The sequence below is a fragment of the Hypanus sabinus genome, chromosome 19 (assembly GCF_030144855.1).
Source record: "Hypanus sabinus isolate sHypSab1 chromosome 19, sHypSab1.hap1, whole genome shotgun sequence".
In the NCBI taxonomy this organism is placed as follows: Eukaryota; Metazoa; Chordata; class Chondrichthyes; order Myliobatiformes; family Dasyatidae; genus Hypanus; species Hypanus sabinus.
Window position 1 is genome coordinate 47,172,816 of NC_082724.1, and position 26,482 is coordinate 47,199,297.

The window sequence follows — 26,482 nt, forward strand, 5'->3', positions numbered from 1 at the left end:
ATCATGATCTGCAGTACAACAAAAACTGATTGTTGACCTGACAGTTCGACATGGCACAGGCTTTCTCTCTCTCTCTCCCCTTTCACAGTGAGAGGAGACATAACAGAACAACTTGCTGATTTATGTTGTTATCCATTACCTTTCTTATTAAAATCATGTGGTAGAAGACATTTTTACATCAATTATATCCTAGAACAAATATTGTAAACATTTTCTCCATGATAGAATGTAGCCTTAATAGAGCTCTATATCATAGTGTCAATAACAATAGTCTTATGTTTAATAGTTTCATTCAACAGTGAAATATCCATTGTGTTTTAATTTTTAAAAATCGTATACTAAGCTATCCAACTGAAGAATGCAATCCTATTAACTATTTATCAAGTTATGTCTTTGATCTTCTAGCTTACAAAATGAGTTCTCTTCGGATGAGCATTTTGTGACAATTATTTTTCACTGTTGATTTTCCCTTCCCACAGGAGAAGAAAGGATTGGATTGCACTCCCAATACCAACAGGAAGGTAAAGTTCAGTTTGTGATTGATGCTGTATATGCCATGGCCCACGCACTGCAGAACATGCACAAAAATTTGTGCCCTGGCTACATTGGCATCTGTCCTGCGATGGACCCAATTAGTGGAGAAGACCTCCTGCGGTACATCCGCAATATACATTTTAATGGTAAGTGTGTTGATTTAACATTGTCAGAGAAGTCAAGGAAAATACGACCTCATTTGTATTCATTGTGTATTTGCCGTTATTCAGTTACATTGGCATTTCACATATGATAAAATCAAATGTTCTGATTTTCTTTAATTTTAACAATCTAATAAGTAAATACTCTGCAACATATGTCATTTTAAACTTGGTCACATTAAGTACGTCTTAAGTAAACTGTAGTCATTGTCCAAATGGTCAACAAATGTGAGATTGTGTTACCATCTTCTCTTTCTTAAGTTTTTAATAAATTGCACCAGAGAAAAGATAACTTTAAATAATAAATACAGCTGGTGCAAATCTGGACTTCGTTATTGTAAATGAAGTTAATAGCAATAATGAAGTTAATAATGAAGTAAATAAAAGTTAAAAGACATGTCAATACTGGGTACAGTGAGGTAGCAGTAACTGCAAGGTTTTCCATGATTATTTTGGTATTGAATAGGGAATGGCAAGAATTGGTGCAAACATGATAGAGACTTCAATGCAGATAAGGAATTGTTAATACCACAGTGGTAAGAAATCCAATTTTAGAAAATGGAAGGTTCTATTCAAATGAATTGTAAACCTGAAGGCTGAATTCTCAAATAAACTCTCTTGCTTTTATGTCTTTTTCTTCTAAGCATTTGGGTCTCTCTAATCATCTCTTTGACATTTTCCTGACTTTGTTCTCATTTTTTACTTCTGTGTGCCACCTGTTGTGAAGTAGATGGTGATATGGTGCCATGTAACCTTTTCATTATTGTTAAGAGAAAAATGAGGATAACAGCATGGGGTTAGGAGATCTGCTATATAAATACTGTCACTGCCATGGAAACTGCTGAAAGTAAACACCTGCAACCAAGCAAGCTGCTGTGACCATAGGGGATGAGGTCACCTTGAAAAGACACTATCAAATATTTATTAAAAGGAAGGGTGATAATCCTATGTATAGAAAAGGCACATAAAAAGGACAATTTTGTGATAAGAAAATCAGGTTGGTATTGGATCTCAAGAGAGAGAATTTTAGAATGCCTATGAGATGACTTTTTAAAAGCAGGTTGTGGTTGAGCCCACCTGGGGAAAGGCAATTCTGGATTGGGTATTCAGTAATGAAACAGATTTGATTAAGGAGCTTGAGGTAAAGGAACCCTCAGGAGTCAGTGATAATAACATGATAGAAATCACCCCTGCAGTTTGAGAGGCAGAAACTAAAGTCAGACATATCATTGTTACTGTGGAGTAAATAGAATTACAGTTGTATGAGAGGGGAGCTGGCCGAAGGTGATTGGAATGGAAGACTTGCAGGGATCACAGCAGAACTGAAATGGCTGGAGTTTCTTGGTCCAATTTGGAAGGCACAGGATAGATAAAACACAAAGATTAAGAATTAATTTAAAGGGACGATGAAACAACCATGGCTGACAAGGGAAGTCAAAGACAGCCTAAAAAGCAAAAGAGAGGACATACAATGTACCAAATTTAATGGGAAATTAGATCATTTGGAAATTTTAAAAAAACAGCAGAAGACAATAAAAAGCCATAAGGAAAGTAAAGATGAAACATGAAAGCTAGCCAATAATATCAAATCGGATGCCAAAAATTTTGCTCAGGTATATAAAGAGTGAAAGTGAGGTGAGAATGGATATCAGACCACAGGAAAACAATGCTGGAGAGGTAGTAACGCGGGACAAACAAATGGCAGACAAACTTAATAAGTATTTTTTAACAGTCTTCTCTGTGGAATACACTAATAGTATGCCAGAAATTCAAGCTTGTCAGGGTGCAGAATTGAGTGCAGTTGCTATTACTAAGGAGAAGGTGCTTGGGAAGCTGAAAGGTCTGAAGATATATCAGTCGCTGAACCATTATGCACAGTGTTCTGAAAGAGGTAGCAGAGGAACCGGTGGATACATAAGTAATGATCTTTCCAGAATCATTAGATTCTGGAATGAGTCGAGGGGACTGGAAAATTGCAAATCTCATTGTATTACAAAAAAAAGATACTAGCATGGATAGAGCTTTCGCTTTTTGCAGGAAGCAAAGAGTGGGAATAAAGAGGGCCTTTTTTGGTTGGCTGACAGTAACTAATGGTGTTCCGCAGGGATCTATATTGGGACTGCTTCAGTTCATATTATATGTCAATGATTTGGATGATAGAATTGATGGCTTTGTGGCCAAGTTTGTAGATGATACAAAAATAGGTGTATTGGTGGGTAGTGTTGAGCACGCACCAAGTCTACAGAAGGGACTTAGTTAGATTAGAAGAATGAGCAGAGAAATGGCAGATGGAATATAATGTATGGAAGTGTATGGTCATTCCCATTTGTAGAAGGAATAAAGGCATATGCTATTTTCAAAACGGGAAGAAAATTCAAAATTCAGAGGTGCAGAGTGACTTGGGAGTTCTTGTGCAGGATTCACTAAAGGTTAACTTAAAGGGTTGAGTCGATGATAGGTAAGGTAAATGCAATGTTAGCATTCATTTTGAGAAGACTAGAGCACATGAGCAAGGATGTAATGCTGTGGCTTTAAAAGACATTGGTCAGACTGCATGGAGCATTGTGACCAGCTTTGGGCCCCTTATCTAAGAAAAGGATCACAAGGTTCAATAGGTACAGTTAATGTCAGAGAAATTTATAAAATATACATCCTGAAATGCTTTTTCTTCATTGCTGGCATTGGAGAGGTCCCAGTGGATGTTCATGAGAATGATTCTCGGAATGAAATGATTAAAATATGAGGAGCAGTTGATGGCTCACGGATTGTACTTGCTGGAGTTTAGAACAATGAAGATGGTACCTCATTGAATCCTATCGAATATTAAAAGGCCTAGATAAAGTGAATGTGGGAAGATGTTTCCTATAGTGAAGGAGTCTATGACGCGAGGGCATAGCCTCAGAATAGGGGCATATCTATGTAGAACAGAGATGAGGAGGAATTTCTTTAGACGAGGGTTGTTAAACAGTGGAATTCATTACCACATATAGATGTAGAGGAAGGTTAATAGGTTCTTGCTTTGTTGTGGCATCAAAAATTAAGGGGATAAGACAGGAGATGAGATTAAGAGATATAATACATCAGCCTTGATGGATTGATGGAGCAAATTCAATGGGACAAATGGCCCAATACTGCTCCTATGTCTTATGGTCTGGTGTTCTTATGGTCTAAGAGTTAGAGTACATACTTCTGCTGAAAGACACCAGAAATCTTTCAGTCCACACACCTCATCGATGGATCAGCAGTGGAAATGGTAAGCAGTTTCAAGATCCTGGGTGTCAACATTTTTGAAGGTCTATCCTGGGCTCAAGGTTATTGATGTAATTAGGAAGCAGGTATGTAAGTGGCTATATTTCATTAGGAGTTTGAGGAGATTTGGTGTAATGCCAAAAGTTCTGTAACAAATTTCTATAGATGTACTGTGGAGAGGTGCTAATGCATACAATCACAAAAAGTTGCAGAGGATTGTATTCCTAGCCAACTCCATCATGGGCACTAGCCACCCACCATAAAGGACACCTTCAAATGCTAATATTTCAAAAAAGGCGGCATCCATCATTAAGGACCCTCACTGCCGAGGACATGCCCTCTTCTCATTACTGCTACCATGTAGAAGATACAGCAACTTAATGGCACACATTCAATGTTTTAGGAACAACTTATTCACCTCACCCATCAGATTTCTGAATGTTCTATGAATACTACTTCTCTATTTTGTTCTCTTTTTTGCACTATTTTCTTATTTTTTTATATAAATTGCAGTATGTTGCTGCCACAAAACAAATTTCACAACATATGTCAATGATAATAAACCTGATTCTGATTCTGACATGCATTTGAGAGTAAAAACAAAAGAAACAAAGACAAAGAATTCTGGTTAGGAGGCAGAACTGGACTGTGGTAGCTGATTTCTTTCCAAAATTCTAGTAAACTGTTGTGAAGGGAGGGAACAGGCCAGCTGCATTCCATTTGCTAAGCATACTTGACTACAGTAATTGACTGTTTCCATACGTATTGTCAGTTAAGGAACCATTAGGATATGCATCCAGTTTCAAAAATAAAGATGGTTACTTTAATCCTAGCAATTCTCACTAAACACTGGTTCTCTCATTCATTCAACTTTCATCCATGCAGTTAATACCTTGATGAGATAAAAATGGATTAGAGGAGTGACATCTGGTGGACTTGCAGAATGAACCATTTGTTTTGCTTTCTGCTGATCCATGAGGATTTGTTGTTGTGTAAACAATGAGGCAAGGGAATCTTCATCTAATTTACTACAATAATTTGAATTTTCTATCATTATAAAGTAATTTGAGGAACAAAAAGTCAACTCTTATTAGAACAAGACTTCCCCTGGTGAATTCAGGAAATTGGACATTCTCCTGCATATTTTGAGTTTACGGTTTCTGTTTCAGCGCTGCTGGGTACAGAAGTTGATAACATTATGGCAAGGACAATATAAAGTATGCTTCTACTACAATTTGTATATGAAGCAGAAGTACAGGAATGGTTGGAAGTGTAAATCAACAACAGATGATGCTGAACCTCAGGCAGCAACACAGCTCTGGTATAGAGGGAAAATAATTTTAATATTTTAACTTAATGACGTACAATAAAAATGCTAAGTATTTAGAGTATTTTCTGTTCCACATGGAATTGATCACATTAGTTAGAAATGAAGAGGCCAGTGGCCCATCTCGTTATGGCTGAGATTTAATGGCTGACGGAAAAGCCAGAGTGTGTATGCATGTTTTTATCCTCTTGTGCCCATTCTTCCATTGGCCACTGTAGAGGTGAATAGTGATGAGAGGGTCAACAGTTACATAGACTCCCAATGCCGTGACATTCTTGCTGTGGCCACTCTGTAAGGAGTGGAGAGTAAAGTCAAATCAGTGCAGGGAAATAAAGGGTAGGAAAGCCACAGAGAGAAGTAAAGATGACACAAATATTAAAAATAAATGAAAATTATAAATTTTGAAATTTTTGCTGCTTAAAATAACAAGTGTTCAAATGTTTTGATTTTGGATCAGAAAGTTTAATTTGGCAATGTGCTTAATTATTATGGTATTTTAAGGGCATATACATTTTTTAATGACCATAATAATACTAAATGACAATTGATGAAAAAAAGACAGACTATTCTTCAATGTGACAGGGATTCTGAATCTGAATCAGGTTTATAATCTCTGACATGAAATTTGTTGTTTTGCAGAAGCAGCACAGTGCAAGACATAAATATTACTATAAGTTACAAAATATAAATAAATGAATGGTGCAATGACGGAATAGTGATGTACTGCTTACGGACCACTTGGAAATCTGATAACAGCGGGGAACAAGCTGGTCCTAAAATATTGCATGTTATTCTTCAACTCTCATATCTCCTCAGTAGTGGTAGACCGAAGAGGGCATGATCTGGATACTGAGGGATCTTAATGGTGACACCACCTTTTGAAGATGTCCTAAACAATGTACCTGAGTCTAGGCCATCTGCAGACTCTTTTGATTCCGCACACTGGAGCCTTCATAACTGGCTATTACACACCAGACACAATTCTGTCTACCATACATAGACATAAATTTGCAAGTCTTTGGTGTCAAAGCAAATTCCTTCAAAATCCTAATGAAGTAGAATTACTGATGTGCCTTCTTCATAATTGTTGACCATTGCATCAAGTTGTTCATGCAGCAGGGGCAGCATGGTAGCATAGTTCTTAACACAATGCGTTACACTACTGATGACTCAGGTTCAGTTCCTGCCACTGCCTGTAAGGAGTTAGTATTCTGCCCATGACCATGTGGGTTTCCTGTGGGTACTTTTGTTTACTCCCACAGTCCAAAGACTTGTTTGGAAGTTGGAAGTTTAATTGGTTATTGTTAATTGTAAATTGTCTGCGATTAGGCTAAGATTAAATTGGGGTTTACTGAGCGGTGTGGCTCGGAGGGTGTATTTTGCACTGTATCAAAATGAATAAATGGCCACTATGTTACTGAGGTTCATTGCACATCTCGGAATCCCCTCAATATGGAGACTGATTTTTCACATTCATAGTGCCATGCTGCCACTAACATGCCATTGTTTATTCCATTGTGATATAGGCTAGAAAACTCTGAGAGATATCTCAAAACAACAGAAAAATCTTTCAAAGAGAGTTGGCATTCCAATTTGATCAATACTGGGCACAGCTGGAAACAAAAAGAAAAATATAGGGAACTAGAAATGTTAGAATTTGAAGAAGGATTGATCTGTCACACTCCCCCCTTCAAAAAGCCACCATTTTGGTGAGAATTAAAGCTTGTTGCTTCCATCTTACTTGGCGGATTTGTTTCTGCTTCTGTGTTATGGATTGAGCTAGGATAAATAATTATTGATACTTTAGTTTCAGCATGAAATGAAAACTTGGTAGTGTAAGGAAGCACTTATTATCTTTGCTGCAGGAATAACACAACACAAAACCAGGCTTTGTTGTTTTGCAGAAGCAGCACAGGGCAAGATGAAAAATTACTAGGTTTACTAAAATAAACAAACAAGCAAACAAACAAATAAATAAATAAATAGTGCGATAACGGAATAGTGATGAAGTGCTTCCTGTACAGCACTGTAGTGAAGCCAGTACAGCTGCTGTCTCATGGCTTCAGGGACCTGGGTTCAAGCATGATTTTCAGTGTTGACTGGGTGGGATCTACCGGTTCTCCCATTCACTGTGTAGCTCCTGTGCTCCAAATTCATCCCACATCTTAATAACATATCTATATAACCATATAACCATATTATATTTACAGCACAGAAACAGACCATCTTGGCCCTTCTAGTCAGTGCCAAACGCTTACTCTCACCTAGTACCACTGACCTGCACTCAGCCCATAACCCTCCATTCCTTTCCTGTCCATATACCTATCCAATTTTACTTTAAATGACAATACTGAACCTGCCTCTACCACTTCTACTGGAAGCTCATTCCACACAGCTACCACTCTCTGAGTAAAGAAATTCCCCCTAACTTTTTGTCCCCTAACTCTCAACGCATGTCCTCTTGTTTGAATCTCCCCTACTCTCAATGGAAAAAAACCTATCCACGTCAACTCTATCTATCCCCCTCATAATTTGAAATACCTCTATCAAATCCCCCCTCAACCTTCTACACTCCAAAGAATAAAGACCCAACTTGTTCAACCTTTCCCTGTAACTTAGGTGCTGAAACACAGGTAACATTCTAGTAAATCTTCTCTGTACTCTCTCTAATTTGTTGACATCTTTGCTATAATTTGAAGACTAGAACTATACACAATACTCCAAATTCACCAATGCTGTGTACAATTTTAACATTACATCCAAACTCCTATATTCAATGCTCTGATTTATAAAGGCCAGCATACAAACAGCTTTCTTCACCGCCCTATCCACATGTGATTCCACCTTCAGGGAACTATGCACCATTATTCCTAGATCACTCTGTTCTACTGCATTCTTCAATGCCCTACCATTTACCATGTATGTCCTATTTGGATTATTCCTACCAAAATGTAGCACCTCACACTTATCAGTATTAAACTCCGTCTGCCATCATTCAGCCCACTCTTCTAACTGGCCTAAATCTCTCTGCAAGCTCTGAAAACCTACTTCATTATCCACAACATCACCCATCTTCGTATCATCTGCATAATTACTAATCCAATTTACCGCCCCATTATCCAGATCATTAATGTATATGACAAATAACATTAGACCCAGTACAGATCCCTGAGGCACAACACTAGTCACCAGCCTCCAACCTGAAAAACAGTTATCCACCTCTACACTCTGGCATCTCCCATCCAACCATTGTTGAATCCATTTTACTACTTCAATATTAATACACAATGATTGAACCTTCTTAACTAACCTTCCATGTGGAACCTTGTCAAAGGCCTTACTGAAGTCCATATAGACAACATCCACTGCTTTACCCTCGTTAATTCTCCTAGTAGCCTCTTCATAAAATTCAATAGGATTTGTCAAACATGACCTTCCATGCACAAATCCACGTTGACTGTTCCTGAACACCTACGCTCGGTCCACCAGAGAAAGCAGAACCTCCCAGTGGCCACACATTTTAATTCCACGTCCCATACTCATTCTGATATGTCTATCCATGGCCTCCTCTAATGTCAAAATGAATCCAAACTCAGGTTGGAGGAACAACACCTTATATACCAGCTGGGTAGCCTCCAACCTGATGGTATGAACATTGACTTCTTTAATTTCAGTTAATGGCCCTCCTCCCCTTCTCACCCCATCCCTGACATATTTAGCAGTTTTTTTTCTCTCTCTCTCTGTCTCTGCCAATCACTCTGCCTGTTCTCCATCTCCCTATGATGCTCCCCTCCCCCTTTCTTTCTCCCGTGGCCTCCCGTCCAATGATCCTTTCCCTTCTCCAGCTCTGTATCACTTTCGCCAATCACCTTTCCAGCTCTTAGCTTCATCCCACCCCCTTTCAAATCTCTTAGTATCTCTCCTTTCAGTTAGTCCTGATGAAGGGTCTCGGCCTGAAACGTCGACAGTGCTTCTCCTTATAGATGCTGCCTGGCCTGTTGTGTTCCACCACCATTTTGTGTGTGTTGTTTGAATTTCCAGCATCTGCAGATTTCCTGGTGTTAGAACTCAGGAATTCTTTTGGAAAAGCAAAAGGATTTCAGAGTCTAGTGAAAGCCAGAGCATAGTTACAGAACATAATAAAGCTCTTTATCTCAAGGGGTTTAAAATACAAAAAGAGTAGAAAGAATGCTTCATTTATGAGAAACTTTAATTAGAGTACCCCTGGCTTTCTGTAATGCAGGAAAGAAACCTCTGTTAAGCATTTCACGGATCCACTGTCATAATCACATTCTAACCACATTAGATGATGAGAACAGTTTGGATAACCTTGTCCTTTACTTATATGAGTTTAGATAATGGACAATGGATGTAACATATAACATTTTAAAAAGGATTTGTTAGGCTAGGTCCAAAAACACTATAGTGGATTATGGAAAAACTAGTGGAGATAATCTGAAACAGCACACACAAAATTCTGGAGGAACTCAGCCGGCCAGGCAGCATTATGGAAAACAGTGTAGTCGATGTTTTGGCCCAAGACTCTTCATCAGGACTGGAGAAAAAGATGAGGAGTCAGACTAAGAAAGTGGGAGGAGGGGAGGAAGAACCACAAGGTGATAGGTGAAATAGAGGAGGCGTGAAGTATTGGTGAAAGTGGTACAGGGCTGAAAAAGGAGGAATCCAATAGGAAAAGACAAAAAGCCATGGACGAAAGAAATGGGATGAGCACCAGAGGGAGAAAGGTGATAGGCTAGAAAGGAGATAAGGTAAGAGTGAAATGGGAATGGGTAATGGTGTATAGGGTGGCATTACCAGAAGTTCGAGAAATTAATGTTCATGCCATCAGTTTGGAGGCTACCCAGACATCCAAACTGAATATGGCCTCATCATGACAATAGAGGAGGCCATGGACTGAAATGTTGGAATGTGAATGGGAAGAGGAATTAAAGTGGATCTCAAAGAACGGGTCTTCGCTTCCTCCACCATCAACACTGTCCTCAGCAGCATCTCTTCTATTTATTGCATGTCTGCCCTCGCCCTCCACTGCAACAGGGACAGGGTTCCTCTTATCCCCACCTATCACCCCATCAGCCTCCACACCCAGCACATAATTTTCCATAACTTCCACCATCTCCAGTGGAATCCCACTACCATACTCATCTTTCCCTCCCCCCCCCCCCCGCACTTTCTGCTTTTCATAGGGATCACTCCCTACGTAACTCCATTGTCCATTTGTCCCTCCCCACTGATCACCCTCCTGGCACTTAACTTTGCAAGCAGAACAAGTGCTACACCTGCCCCTATGCCTCCTGCCTCTCTACCGTTCAGGGCCCCAAAAAGTCCTTCCAGGTGAGGTTGGGGTCTTCTACTGTATCTGGTGCTCTGGGTGTGGCCTCCTGTATATTGGTGAGATTGGCGTAGATTGGGAGACCGCTTCACTGAGCACCTATGCTCAGTCTGCCAGAAAAGGTGAGATCTCCCAGTAGCCACTTGTTTTAATTCCATTTCCCATTCCCATTCCAACATGTCAGTCCATAGCCTACTCTACTGTTGCAATGAGGTCACACTCAGGTTAGAAGAACAACGCCTTATATTCAGTCTGGGTAGCTTCCAACCCGATGGCATGAACATCAATTTCTTGAACTTCCATCAAAGGACCCCTTTGCCATTGCCCATTCCCATTTCCTTTCTCAGCTTACCTCCTTACCAGCCTATCACCTCCCTCTGGTACTCCTGCCCATTTTCTTTCTTCAATGGTATTCTGTCTTCTCCTGTTAGATTCCCCCTTCTCCAGCCCTGTATCTCTTTCATCAATCAACTTCCCAGCTCCTTTCTTCACCCCTCCCCTCCCTCCTGGTTTCACCTATCACCCTGTGGTTCTTCCTCCTCCACCCCTCCCCCAATTTCTTACTCTGATTTCTTATCTTTTTTTTCCAGTCCTGATGAAGGGTCTCGGTCTGGAACATTGACTGTTTATTCTTTTCTCTCAACGCAGCCTGGTCTGCTGAGTTTGTCCAGCATTTTGTGTGTGTTGGCTTTGATTTGTCTGCAGATTTTATCTCATCTGAGGTAATCTTAAGATCAGGATTACAACATATTTTCTTGTCTATAGCTTAGGGCAAATATGGATGGCACCATCTGATGCTATCAATGAAATATTTCAGAGCTGATATTAATAGAGGTTTCTCAGGGAACTCCAGTTAGACAGACTACAGTGATCATGCCAGCTCCCAGAAGATTAATTCAATTTCTCTTCTTATTCACACGATGAAGATACTTATCTTTTCATTAACCACTCTTAATTATTTCAAAATAGTCTGAAATCAAGAGACAATTTAATAAGTAAGCAAGCAATAAATCAGCATACCTTTTGGGATGTGGGAGGAAACCAGAGCTCCTGAGAAAATCCATGCTAGAACATGCACAACCTGAACAGGCAGCAGTGGATCGACACACACAAAATGCTGGAAGAATTCAGCAAGCCAGGCAGCATCTATGGAATGGAATAAACTGTTGACGTTTCTGGCCATTACCCTTCATCAGGACTGGAAAGGAAGGGGGAAGAAGCTGGGGGAAGAGAAAGTGTACAGGCTGGTAGGTGATATGTGAAACCAGATGAGGAAGAAGGTGGGTGGGTTGGGGAGGTGGGGGGTGGGGAATGAACTAGGAAGCTTAGAGGTGATGGGTGGAAAAGGTAGAGGACTGGATAAGAAGGAATCTGGTAGGAGAGGAGTGTAGACCATGGGAGAAAGGGAAGGAAGAGATGCCCCAGGGAGAGGTGATGAGCAGATGAGAAGAGAGGGAGTAAGAAGGGAGCAGAATGTGGAATGGAAAAGGAGAGAAGAGGAGGGGGAAAATGTCCAAAAGTTAGAGAAATTGATGTTCATGCTATCAGACTGGATGGAATATGAAGTGTTGCTCCTCCAACTGGAGAGTGGCCTCTTCGTGGCAGTAGAGGAGACCATGGACTGGCATGTCCAAATGGGACATAAAATTAAAATAGGTCGTTACTGGGAAAACCTGTCCTTTGTGGTGGACAGAGTGAAGGTGCTTGATGGAGCAGTTGACAAACTATGTCAGGTCTCACTGATGTGGAGGATGCTGTACTGGGAGCACCACAACTATGGATGAGCCCCAACAGACTTGCAGGTGAAGTGTCATCTTAACTGGAAGGACAGTGTGGGGCTCTGAGTGGTGATACGGGTGGAGGTATAGAGGCAGGTGTAGCATTTGTCCTGCTTACAGGAGTAAGAGCCCAGAGGGAGATCAGTGGGAAGGTATGAGTGACCGGTGAGTCATGTTGAGAGCAATCCTTGTGGAAAACAGAAAGCGGGAGTAGAGAAAGAAATTTTTAGTGGTATGATCACGTGAAGATGGTGGGAGTTGTGGAGAATAATGTGCTGGATGTAGAGGCTCATGGGGTTATAGATAAGGTCAAGGGGAACTCTATTCAGGCAATGCCAGATTTCAGGACTGAACCTGGCTCCCAGGAGCTGTGGGACAACAGAATTATCCATTGTGATGGACCCTCATTCTGCTATTTGCTGTATAATACATGCAAATAATCCTTTAACGTAATCGTAGAATCACTGGAGCAACACACAAAATGCTGGAGGAACTCGGCAGGTCAGGTGGAATTTCAGGTTGAGCCTCATCAATTGACCACATCCACTTCCCTCAGCATAAGCTGCCTAAATTCCTTCAGTACGTCGAGTGCTGTTCCAGATTCCACCATCTGCAGTCCCTTGTGTCAACAAGATCGCTGATTTGTTTTAGAAGGTTCACCATCCGCTTAGAGATTTATTATCATTCCTGAGGAACATGAGATGGCAGTGCTGCTTCATTCAGTGCAAACCAGCATACTGGCAATTCATCATCTAAGTTTATAATCTTAACAATACATTTCTAAGTTTCAAAAAGCTAATCTAATATTTCATCGTTTCCCAAATTTCATATTTGCAACAATACCCCTCCCCACCAAGATCGACAACTATCAAACTTTGTATTTTGGTCTGGATGAACGGTTTTGGCCCAAATGTCAACTGTTTATTCCCTTTCATAGATACTGCCTGATCTGCTGAGTTCCTTCAGCATTTTGTGGTTGTTGCTCTGGATTTCCAGCATGTGCTGAATCTCTTGCACTTACTAAATTTGGATAATTCTGCTTTGTTAGTTTTGAATAATTCATTAAAGATGTTCTCCTCTCTGAGACCTGTGCAATTAAGTGGAAGTGGTATCATGATGCAGCAGTGAATACACAAATGCAGGGACTCAAGTTTAAACTTAACCCTGGATTGTATCTGTGCAATATGCACATTCTCCATTTGACAAGCAGGTTTCTATCAGCCTCTCTGATTTCCTCCCACAATCTATAGATGAATTGGCTTCTCTATATGAGCTCCTTATTTAAGTGAAGTGGGATAGAATTAGTTGCAGTTTAGAAGAGATAAGGAGAAGGGGAATATGACTGATGGCTCAATCGACCAAATCATTGCACTCTGTGTTATTAAGAAGTGACTATAACAATTTGTATTTATATAACTGTATTAACTTGGCAAAATATTCATTAGCGACAGTGAACCACAGATAGATATTAGCACAAGTAAAAGGAAGGGTTTAGGGAGTATCTTTGAGGGAGGTAGAGATTTTCAGGAAAGTTTGATCTTTAAGTGATATCCAGGTCTTAACTCGTGTACCTGCATATTCTCATGGGGTCCTATAACATCACTCCCTCGACAAGAAAAGCCTTAAATAATGGTCATTATTCAGTGTTCTTTTTGGCTGTCATATTTACTACTACTCAACAAAAAATAATTTGCTATCACTTCTTGAGAACAATAATGGAGTTGTAGAAGTGCACACACTGATTTATTTCATTGTAACTGTTTTTGATATAATTTTGATATAATTTGTACAAACAATTTTGGCCACAATAGGAGTTACTTCTGAACAAAAATGCAATATATTTCAGGGCATGTTTAGATGAAAGAAATTGCAAACTGAATCAAAGGCAAACAGTTCTTATCATTTTCTCATACAACATTCCCTTTTGCTGAAAGAGAAGAAAGTGAAGGGAAGCTGTTTTTGGGTGCAAGTTAAGATTTTCCAGTTGAGTCTGGCCTCTAGTGAAACTATCTCTCACAGGAAGATGGAGCACAATTGCAATAAGAAGAAGAATATTTACTGCCTTCATTCTCTGTCCTGATTCCCCCTAAAGAACTCTCCTGGGGCTTAATTCTACTAATCTATGCCATGCAACATTTTTTCTCCTTTCGTTTGGCTCAATCACTCCCTTAAAGCCGTTCATTTTAAATTTTGTTAATGAATCTGATTCAATTATTGTAATTAATTTGTGACCCTTCCAGAATTTCTCTCTCTGAGAGCCTGTGATGTCAAATCTCCACTCAGTTTAATTGGTTCTTTTCCCTTCTCTCTTCAGGTAGTGCTGGAAATCCCGTGATGTTCAATGATAAAGGTGATGCTCCAGGCCGTTATGATATCTTCCAATACCAACTCATTGCCAACAATACCTGGGACTACCGCATCATTGGGCAGTGGACAGACCAACTATATCTTAATGTAAGTCACAACCTGCTAGACTGTTAGTACCACGTATGTCAAGTCAGCAACTAGTAAAACCAAGAGGCCACCTTATTTGACATGGGGCTGGAGAACCGTTCCTTTAATTTTCTGGCCAATGTTTCATCCCTCTATAAATCACTAACTACACTAGACTTACCTTATTGCTGGTTGCCTAAGTGTTTCATTGCAGCCTTCAGGCAGTTGTAGATATCAAATAAACTATTGGAATAGTTGAGGCTGTTTCTAATAGCAACACATCATTTGAGACAGCGCATATACTGCTTCTTGGTTGATTAATTTACTGCTGTGAATTGCTCTTGTGCGCGGCTGATTGCTAGAATCAGCAGGAAATCAATGGGATTGTGGGGAAAAATTAAATGAATTAATGTAAAGGTTAGTTGGCACAGGCTTGGTGGGCCAAAGGGCCTGTTTCCACCTTGTATGACTCTAGGAGGGAAACTTGGGACTTCTTCATGTTTATGCATATGCTTATACAGATTTATCACATGGACATTGAAACATACAGTGAAATGAGTTGGCCACGCCCGTGTTACCCGCGCCTACATAGCATGCTGCAAATGTTCAACTAAACAACACAAGCAGCAATATCAACAGCAGAACAATAGCTAAACAAGGCCACCCACTCACATACATAGACAGTCCTTCAACCCCAGCATCGTTCGCCTCTGAGCCTCCAGGCTCCCATGGAATGGCAGACTTGCAACATCAGACCTCCAATTTCCAAAGTGGGCTCACAGATTGAGGGCTTCTGGCTTCTGGATTCGCCTTTGGCCTTCAGTATGAACCCCAGTACATGCCTATGTCAGGACCCTGAAGTCCAGGTCTCCAATTCCAGAACAGCCAACTTGTTGACTGTGGAGTGGGGGGTGGTCACCATAGTGCTTCGCATTATTTATATTTACATATTATTTGAGCATATTTTCCCCAATACAAATAGGAATTGATATAACTGCAAAATGATATCCCTTTGAAGTACCTATCTGATCTAAATAGCAGAGGAAATAACAGAATACAGAATAGAGAGGCAGCAGGTGAAGAGACTGACACTGACATATGTACTTCGCTCCACTTTAAGGCACCTAATCCAAGGGAGGATTGCAGAGACATTGTGCTTTGATCACATCCACAATACTTGTTTCCTGCTAGCAATCATTAATATGTTGCAAGTGAAGTAAAACAGTAAATCTCTGCTGTGTTTATGGTTTCCTTAGTGAGTATCAACACTTATTGGGCAAATGATGTTGGTAACTTTGTTTTTGTGATTTTGAATTGGAACTTAAAATCTGTGTGATGTTACAAAGTCTTGCTGCTGACTGTGTTTCATAAGCACATACAGCTGCTGACAGGATCCTCCTGGATTAAAAGTCTTTAGAATAAAGATCACATAGAAAATTAAAGTAACATCCTCAAAAAGAAAGTATAGGAACATTTGACAGTCAACTAAGCTGAGCCAGGTGACAAATATGGAAAGCAGGCAGTGCTTTTCAGATCACCCAAAATGCTCAAAAACCGAAGAAAGTGATGAAAGTTTTCCTTTATAAAATAAATCAAGTAATATCAAGAAACTTAAATGGTGACATATTCTAAAGCACACAAAACATAGTACAGAAAGCTAAAATAATAAACACTCAATATCATTCCCTTGGAAATATTCCCTTCTTTCAAGTCCATGCAAGTCCCATCTGCTTCCTGTCTCCGACTTGAGAAGGACCTTTGGTCTTAATTTCCTCCATTAAAAATGGCCATAACCTTCTATATGCACATTGAGTTTCCTCCATGGGACTGCAGTCAATAATTCACTGACCAACGCTTCTGGATTCATGAATGGGAAAGCAGAAGTTTCTGTCAGTTATGGACACTGATAGATGATTCTGACTCATTTTCCAACACAATTCAAACAAGGCTAACAGATTTCTACTAAGTGCCAAAAAAGAACTTGAAAAAGTAAAGCAAATTAAAGCCTAAATAAACACCCTCGAGTTACATTGTCTGCAGCTTTCGCTAAAGTTCTTGTGCAAAGGTGTGTGCTGTGGGAGGGTGGAGGGTGGTTCTTTATATACTTTGATTATTGGAATTTCTTCTAAGGTAGCAGAGATTCCATGAATGAAGAATTCAACCTGAACTGGAGGGGGACTACAGAATTACAGGGATATTTGCTGAGTCTATTTGGGGTGGGGTCTTAAACTAATTTGGCATGGGAAAAGAAACACAAAGTACCAATGCAGCAGGTGGTGATGATAACTCAATCATAGGGGATAAATCAAACAAGCCTTGTGGGAAGAAAACAGCAGCAGTTAGGAAGCGTAGACATATTGACAGACTTAACTGTCTTCACTTTAATGCAAGGGGCTTCACAGTAATACTACAGAGCTTAGTGTGTGGAGTAGTACATAGCTTTATGATATTTGTGGAAGCACAGAAACATGGTCACAGAAGGGCAGGACTGGTAACTCAGTGTTCCAGATTATAGAACAGAGGTTCTAAACCTGGGGTCCACAGATCACTTGGGGTCAATTAACTGGATGGGGAAAAAAATTACATCTTTATTTTCACTAACCTTTAACTGTAATTTAGCATTTTCTTCAACTATGAATGTTGGCAATAACCCACAGTAGTATTAGCAGTATCTGTGACTTTGCCACCAATAGAAATCACAGATGTTTTCATATCATATTACAGTTGTTAGAAATATCTCAAAATACTGTATACTGCACACTCATCACTACTTTGAAATTATGTTAGTTATTGGACGCACTGCTAGATCAACCGTGATCACAGTCTTCCTGACTGCAGACGCTCATGCAACATAACTGGCCAACTCTTGGTCAGCCCTGCGATTGGATGGCCAATGTGACATGGATGTTGCTTTGTCAAAGACCACCCCACAGTTTAATGTTCTTATTCAAGCTGAGCAACAATAGCCTTCTCACTGATATGTATTTAAAAAATAAAATTTAATTTTAACTTATCTAGATTTTAAATATATAGTCTTGTTATTAAATGCATTAATAAAGAAGTACATATATTACTAAACCACATTTGAAAAACTGTTTGATAAGTGTATTTCAATATAACTGGTTTCTTTTGCAATCCTATATATTTTTATACAGTATTTAAATACATGATTCTGAGAAGGGGTCCATAGGCTTCACTGGACTGATGAAGGAGTCTAGGGGATAAAAAGAGGTATAGAAAGTTCAGAGGTGATAGAGATTGATTTAAAGGAGAAGAGAAAATTGCCTTATTAATCAAAGAGAATGTAATGACAGTATTAAAGGGAGGGATCCTTCAATGAGTCCATAATGGTAGAACTTAGGATAAAATTGGGTCTTTTGAATGCATTACAACATTTTTAACTACATCCCAAAAAAATTAGTTATTTTCTTTTATAGCTATAGAAATAACATAAAATGAAACAGAATGAAAATCATTCTTTTTAGGTAGAGACAAGTCTTTATCTTTTTTACAACGTTGAATTTCAGAATTTTTCATTAAGTTCTATTACAAGCGAAATAATTGGCTTCACAACATTCAACAATTTCAATACTCCAATTTTCCTTATTGTGGTGGTAATTGGATTCTATTTTAATCTGCAAGCTGCCTTTGTGCCAATGATAGGATATATCAATGCAACAGTTATTATAGGTCTCACTTGTAAAGACCACAAAACTGTTTTCCAAAAGGAAAGCATATGTTTTGCCAAGCAATCAACTAAGCCATCACTAGTGGTTTGAGAAGGAGGCAGTGGAGGCAGGAGTCGAAATAACACCAATAATAAAGCAGGCAATGTATCAAGTGCCTGGATTTAAAACAATAATTTATTTTGAAATATTTGGGAGAAATTCCAAGCTCTTCTGGCTTTAATAAAACAATGAAGCAGAAGTAACTGAATTTGATAGTAACATCGAAAAGTACCAACCAGGCTTATAGAAAGTGCAGTTGCCTGTGTGGGAGACTGCTCATGACAGCTGATGTGATTTATGACTTGTATTTGAATTTCTGGCCAGCACAAGCAAAAGGAAGATTGCACTTAATGTCAGTATATAATTGCTAGTGTAGTTTCAGAAAATAAAAGAGGTTGTCAGGGAAAACGATAAACTTTTGCCATCAGGATATACTTGGAAATTTATGGCAGTACTATTTCTGATATTTATTAAGCTAGTTTTTTTTCACAGTTTTGATCCTTGCAATTAAACAGAGAAATCCATGAAGATGTCTATTGATTTGGGTGCAATTTTCATTCTAATGTGATGGAATTGAAGGGTTTTTTCGTAGGAAAAATTGAATCATAGCAAAAGAGCAAAGTGTGTGGCTGTTTCTTCCTATAAATTAGCTCAAATATTTCAGGGAGCAAAATATAAAACATTTTTCAGTGCCGTCCATGCAAGAAAAATAGTTTAATAATGTTCTTCAGCTAAATACTCATCTAAAAATGGTCATCATTAAAATATATAAATTATCACATTAGTTAACTACAGGTGTCATTTAATTACAACAAGAAACAAATTGCTGGAGGAGCTCAGTGGGTGTGTCCACCTGACTATATAGAACTCGATCTGTATTAATGACGTACTTCTGAACACTGCAATTGTAGCTAGAGTTTATTTTTTATCAGCCTTTATTAACTCTAGCCAATAATATAGTAAAATAGTAACAACAGAGAATTAAAAAAAAAACTGCAAGATCGATAGCATGCTGTATTTTACTTAAGCATTTGCAGCAGTCAAGTTGAAATTTAATTGTCACTCAACTATACATGAATACTCATAGAAACAGCCAAACCAAGCATGATTATTCCAGGGCCAATGTGCAAAACACAGTAGCAATAGTCACACACAGTATAAGGCACATGTAAGATAGCAGACACATATTCAGTTCCCTGACTTTGAGTAGAGTTACAGTATGGGGTCATTGCCTCTTGCACTCCTGATAATCATCTCTATGATTCTCTGCTCTGGCTGCCTGTTCAGTGTGTTTCCAGAGAGTCCACTGACAGCCCCTTCTGAAGGGAGGAGATTTCTCCCACTCACCATTTCACAGGCTAAAATTATATTCATAAAAAGATACATGCAGAAGGTAAAATACAATCAGTACATGCCGATCTTTATGTTCATTACCAACAATGCACCAATGTTACTCATATTGCTTCTTTAGTGCACCAACAGGAAGAGTTACTAAACCAAGCCATGATGCATGCAGTTAAGATGTTTCAATGGCACAAAAAAAATTGGTGGTGGTCAATGGGGACATATGGATTTCTACAGCCTCTCAAGGAAGCAGAAGCACTGGTGCACTTTCTTGATGATGCCATCTGTCTGTATGGACCAGGAGAGGTTTTTGGTGATGTTCACACCTAAGAACTTGAAACTCTCAGCCCTCTTAACCTCAGTACATTGATGAAAAAGAGATTGTGTGCAACACCCCACTTCCTGAAATCAATGAACAACTCTTTTATCACAATGGAAAAACAAGGTATAGGCATGTATCAACTGGCTCAAGATAGCTTCTGTACCTCGGTTATCAGACTCTTGAACGGATCTCTCATCCACTAAAGATGGTCTCTTGATCTCCCAGTCTACCTTATTTTGGCCTGTGCACTTTATATTGTCTACCAGCTCTGCAATTTCTCTGTAGCTTCAACACTATATTCAGTGACACAAGAGATCGTGGAGATGATGGAAACCTTGAGCAACACACAACAGCTGGAGGAACTCAGCAGGTTAGGCAGCATCTACAGAAGGATATAAACAGCTAATATTTCAGCTATTGATTATGTTTTGTATTCTGTTTCTTTTTTATTATTTCCTGGTAATTACTGTATGTATGGCATGATCTTCCTGGCTGTATCTCAGTACAGATCAGTAGCAATACAACGTACAAAGAGGTAGGCAGTCATTTCCTCTGCATTCTCACAAGCCAAAATCATTAATCTCTCTTATGTTTTGCCATTTCATGTCACAGGTTACAATCAGCTTGTCAATGAATGCCATCAGGGTGACACTTCCTTTTAAAAGGTGAATGTTTGCTGCTCACCAATCATAAAACTGGATTAAGTAATCTTGATAGACAGCCATATAGCTATTACTCGTTAAATGTTAAAATCAGCACGCTGGATGAATTTCATGCATAGACTACATTGGATGAAAGAGAGTGGCTTTTTCACTGTGAGCCTAGCTTCAGTTTCTGACTATTCCCAAGGACTGTAAAGGCAAGGACCTTATGCTAATCATTTTGTAAAATAACATTTGAATCTCAGCTGGAAAATTGTATACGTTTGGAGACAACCACAACTTATGAGGTAAGACTTCATGGTGCAGAGGAGATTTGTTATAACAGCACTCAAATTCCTTGTAGATACCAAAGAAACTAGGATTGTTCTTATCACTCTTTGATCAAGGTTATGGAATGATTTTGACAGACATATTTCAAAAATGTAAAGAATTTGATATATTAATTAGCGGCTATTTTCGCTGACAAGAAGGTCAGTGCCAAGGTCACAGATCTGAAGTTAGCCAGAAAAGCAGAATGAAGAAAGGGAAGATTGCAATTCCTTTCCTAGCAAGTTATTATAATTTGGAATGTGGTATCTGAAAGGCTAGTGAAAGTAGACCAAAAAATGATTTTGAAGAAAAAAATAGATAAATAGTTGAAGGGTAAAATAATTCGAAGCCTATAGAGAAAGAGCAAAGAAGTGGAACTAAGTTGATTGTCTTTTCAAAATTGGCATAACACAATGGGCTGTATGCCCACCACCTGTGGTACAGGATCTTATGAGTTCCATGTTCAATTTCCAATCTTAGGCATGAACTAATCTCAGCTGAAATGATAGCAAGTATACTACAACTGACTTGGAATCTCCAGGACAGAAAAGAGATATTTGATATTTTACCTACTCTCTACTCTCAACGTTTCTCTCTATGCATGGCAGTTCAAAGTATATTCATTATCAAAGTTCATATATGTGTTACCATATTTAACCTGAGATTAATTTTCTTGAAGGCATACACAGGAGATCAAAGAAATATAATAGAATTAATGAAAAACTATGCACAAAGACTGATCAACAATGTGCATACAAAGACAAATTGTTCAAATACAAAAAAAATAAGTAAATAAATAATGTTCTGAACATGAATTGTAGAGTCCTTGAAAGTGAATCCATAGATTGTGGAATCATTTCAGTGTTGAGATGAGTAAAGTTATTCACATTCAGGAGACTGTTACTGAACCTGGTAGTCTGAGATCTAAGGCTCCTGTACCTCTTTCCTGATGGCAGTAGTGAGATAAGAGCATGGTCTGGATGGAGAGGGTCCTTGACGATGGATGGGGCTTTCTTGTGGATGAGTTCCTTGTCAATGTTCTCAATGTGAGGAGGGCTTTTCATTTGATGGACCTGGGTATACCCATACCAGGCCAAGATGCAACCAGTCAAGATATTCCACACTGTACATCCACAGAAGTTCGTCAAAGTTTTAAATGACATGCTGAATCTGCATAAACTTATAAGAAAATAAAGGTGATGCCATGCCTTATTTGTAATGACACTTAATAGCTGGTCCCAGGACAGATCTTCTGAAATGATAACACCAAGTTATTTAAAGCTACTGACCCTCATTACTTCTGCTCCTCTGACAAGGTCTGGCTCATAGATAGCCTGTTTCCTCCTCCTGTAGACAATAATCAGCACTTTGGTTTTGCTGACACAGAGAGGTTGTTGTAGCACCATTTGAACAGATTTTCAGTCTCCCTCCTACATCCTTATTCATCACCACCTTTGATTCGTCCATCAACAGTGGTGTCATCAGCAAACCTAAGTATTCCGTTGGAGCATAATAGCAGTCATAAATATAATGTGAGTAGAGGAGGGAGCTGAGCACACAGACTTGTGATGCACTTGTGCTGATGGTGAATATGGCAGAAATGTTGTTGCCAATCCAAACTGATTGGAGTATGCATGTGAAGAAATCTTGTATCCTGGTGCACAAGGAGGTATTACGGTCTAGGTCTTGAAGTTTATTGACTTATTTCCAAGGTCATGAGAACATTCAATGCTCAGTGATAATCAACAAGGGTATCCCGAATTGTCTTCACTGTCAAGATGTTTCAGAGGACGATTGTCATTGAGACAGGTTGCCATGTTCTACCTGGGCACTGGTATGACTGAAGCTTGCTGAAAGCAGCTCAATACCTCAGACTGCTAAAGCAATTACTCCAGCCAGTTGATTAGCACAGGTGTTCAGTGTTTGGCCAAATCCATCGTCTGGGCCAGATGCAGATGGGCAGTTGAAGATGGATTAGTTATAAGACCTTCTGTAGTTGTTAAGTCTGCTATCACTTGCTGCTAACGTTTATCAAAGGACAAATGACTCCTCTTGGGCTTCCAGCCTGGTACAAGTTTTGATTATAACCAATGTTCCAATGACAAACTCTGCCATCTTCATCAGGGATGATGCCCGGGCATGTCTAATTCGATAATATTTATATCCCTGTAGTTGGTCCTTCCTGACGGTTAGTCCTCATCCAATCAGATTTTTGTTCTCACACCTTCTTTACAATCAGATTTAAGTTCTTATTTAGAGTGAGACCATTGAATTTGTTAAAATTCTTTTTTTCTAGTTTTATTTCAATGGCTTACTTTACCAGGTGATCCCAAAAGCCATTTGCACAGCACAGTAGTTTTGTGCCATCAAAGTCAATCCTATGACCATTGTGAATGCAGTGTTCTGCTATCACCAATTTCCCCAGGTAACCCAAATGAATACACCTCTTGTGCTCCTTGATTGGAGTTTCCACCATGCATCCCGTCTGGCCGACACGCTGCTCCTCATTCACAGGGAGTCCTGAGAATTTGACTGTTGATTAAATACCACTGGATTAGATATGCTGAAGCTTCATCCCTGCTGAACACAGCAAAGTTTGTCTTTGAAACATCGGTTGTAATCAATACCTGTATCCGGCTGGAAGCCTGAGAACAGGTTATTTTTCATACATGCTGGGAAGGCATTAAATCCATTTATCAAAGTAATTATTGAACATTGCATCCTGGGCACCCTTCAATTCCTATCCTTTGGAAGAAAATAAACTTAATTAAAATGCAATATTAATTAACTTCAGGCTTTGAACAGGCTATGCTTAATCTCCTAACCATCTGTTTACCATTTGACATTGAACTTATGAGAAATTAGTCTAAAGAATATAAATTTAACATGAACAAAAAAGTATAGATATTTGTAGGTATAATTTCAGACTGCAATTGTTGGAAATGACAAAAGTAATCAGGATAGACAAATGGAATCATGGAGTAATACAATACAGAAAGTTTCCCTCAAACCATTGACCCATACTCAACTAAGTTTCAATCTGGCCTAGACCTGTTTGGTCTATATCCTTCTAAATATTTCCAATCCATATCTATATCAGGGTGCTGTTTATTGATTACAACTCAGAATTCAATAACATCATCCCCTCATTGTGCGTCACCAAGCTTCTAAATATGGGCCTCAGTAGCTTCCTCTGTAAGTGAATCCTTAACTTGCTCAACAGGAGACCACAGACAGTTTGAATTAGTGATGACAGCTGCGGCTCAGGGATGTATTCTAGCCCATTGCTCTACTATCTTTATAGTCAATGGCATCTTTTTTATAGTAGGGTGATCAAAACTAAACGCAATATTCAAAATGAGGCCACACCAAAATTTTGTACAGTTGCATCCAAACACCTCAATGTCCCTTGCTGATGAAGACCAGTATGCCAGAAGTCGCCTTTGCCATCTTGTCAACCTGTGGTATCACTTTCAGTGAACTATATGCATGATCTTCTAGGTTTGTCCCTAATTCAAAATAAACTAAAACTCAGGTGCGGTTCTTTTGTAAAAACTGAAGTCTATTTTGAATTAATTGATTTAAAGAATAGGCTCAGCAAACATTAAAAAATCCATGCAACCATGCAGGAATATAGATGCCCTGACTAGTTGTGGCTTTAATGGTAGAGATATTGACTCTCTTGGTAGCTGTTTCAAGGTGTTGAACTTTACAGCAGAGAGCAGGACAGTGATAGAGAGCGTTCTTAAGTAATCAGTCTTAAGTGTCATCACTTTGCAACAGATTTGAACCAGGTAGAGAAAAATAGTAATGATTTGAAAGTACTGATGAGACTAAGGCTATATAATTTTAAAAAAAGGATAATGAAATTACTTTTTTGAGGGTATAAATCCCTGGCTTAAATTTGCTTTTTCATTGCTATTGCCTTGTTCAGTAGTTTTCATGTATCAATCTATTAAAATTTCCCGTCCACTATTGTGAGTTTCTGCTTCTGACTTCCATGCAAATATACCCATTTTCTGAAATTCACCACTCTCTCACTATCGAGGGCTGTCAGCAGAGCTCTCTGGACTAGGATAGCTCAGATAGCAACATCGGCATTCCCAAGTCAATTGCATGTTTGGATGTCAGATATTGCTGTTGTTTTTAACTCTATTACCCAGCAGTAATGACGGGCATTGACAACTTTCACTGTTACTATTGCAATAAAATCCTGTTGTCTGACTCTCATCCGGACCCATTCACCAGGGATATTTGTTTCTTTTTCATTTTGGGTGCATTCTGAGCAGACAGACCGCAACAATTCAAAAAATTGGCTAACTTCCACTTTCTTGTGGAGAAGAAAGTGTTTAGAGAAAGGTAATGTATGATAAACTTTGAGCAATGAAGGATGGAGGGGAATTCTGCCCTAAATTGAATGAAAACATCTACTCTCTTGATATATTTTTAACACATTAAGTATTTTGTTCAGACCATTCATCCTTAGGTATTCATGGGAACATAAAGTGAATACATAAACTCATAATTCTTAACACGCTAAACCATTTACTATTAATCAGGCTATTTGATAATATAGATTATCACATGACAGCAAATTCTAAAAATTATATACAGACTTATTCCTAAACAAGAATGGACCATGCATATGGTTGAAAAGGTGCTTTGGGAGGTAATTATGAAATGTTTATAATCACAAGATGAGGCAGTATTTAAAGGTGGAATTTTCAACACAAAACAATAAATCACTAGGACCTAGTAGAAAACAAGACCTTTGCTTAAAAGCAACATAGTGTGAATCAAAGGGTTAATTTGTTTGTACCTATAAAGATCATCCAAGATCTTTAAATGGTTCATTGAATTTACTAAAAAATAGATTTTTTTATGTTAATGCATCTTAAGAATCAGATATGATTTTAGAAAACATTATTATGCATGAGATTGCTTCAGTTGTAATGAAACATTCATCATTTCTTTCTGATGACATTGTGTGATTATTCGAACAGTTCTCCTGACATCCATCAGGACACAGCTTCGGTGCTCTTCTCTTTAAGCAGTATTGTTTTGATGAAGGGCACCATTATACCTTTAGCAATTGGTTTACCAGAATGTAAGGTGTAGTGCAAATGTTTGTTCTCCGCTGTGTTGGCTCTCTGCTGTAGGCAGTGGACCAAAACTAGTTAACCCTTTGTATATCTGAAAATCAGAAGGAGCTATGGCTATAGATTGGTAAGACAAGGAGGGAATACACAAGAACAAGAGATTCTGCATGTGCTGGAACACCGCCA

At 38.9% G+C, this 26,482-nt stretch overlaps 1 protein-coding gene across 1 annotated transcript in view; it reads left to right on the forward strand.

The window, feature by feature from the left end:
- The window catches only part of LOC132377906 (metabotropic glutamate receptor 7-like), a 781,248-nt gene that overhangs the window by 478,659 nt on the left and 276,107 nt on the right, over positions 1 to 26,482 (forward strand). Inside the window, exons 6-7 of the mRNA XM_059944374.1 lie at positions 480 to 680; positions 14,714 to 14,853. Of these exons, the coding sequence (XP_059800357.1) occupies positions 480 to 680; positions 14,714 to 14,853 (341 nt within the window). The remainder of the gene's footprint in view (positions 1 to 479; positions 681 to 14,713; positions 14,854 to 26,482) is intronic.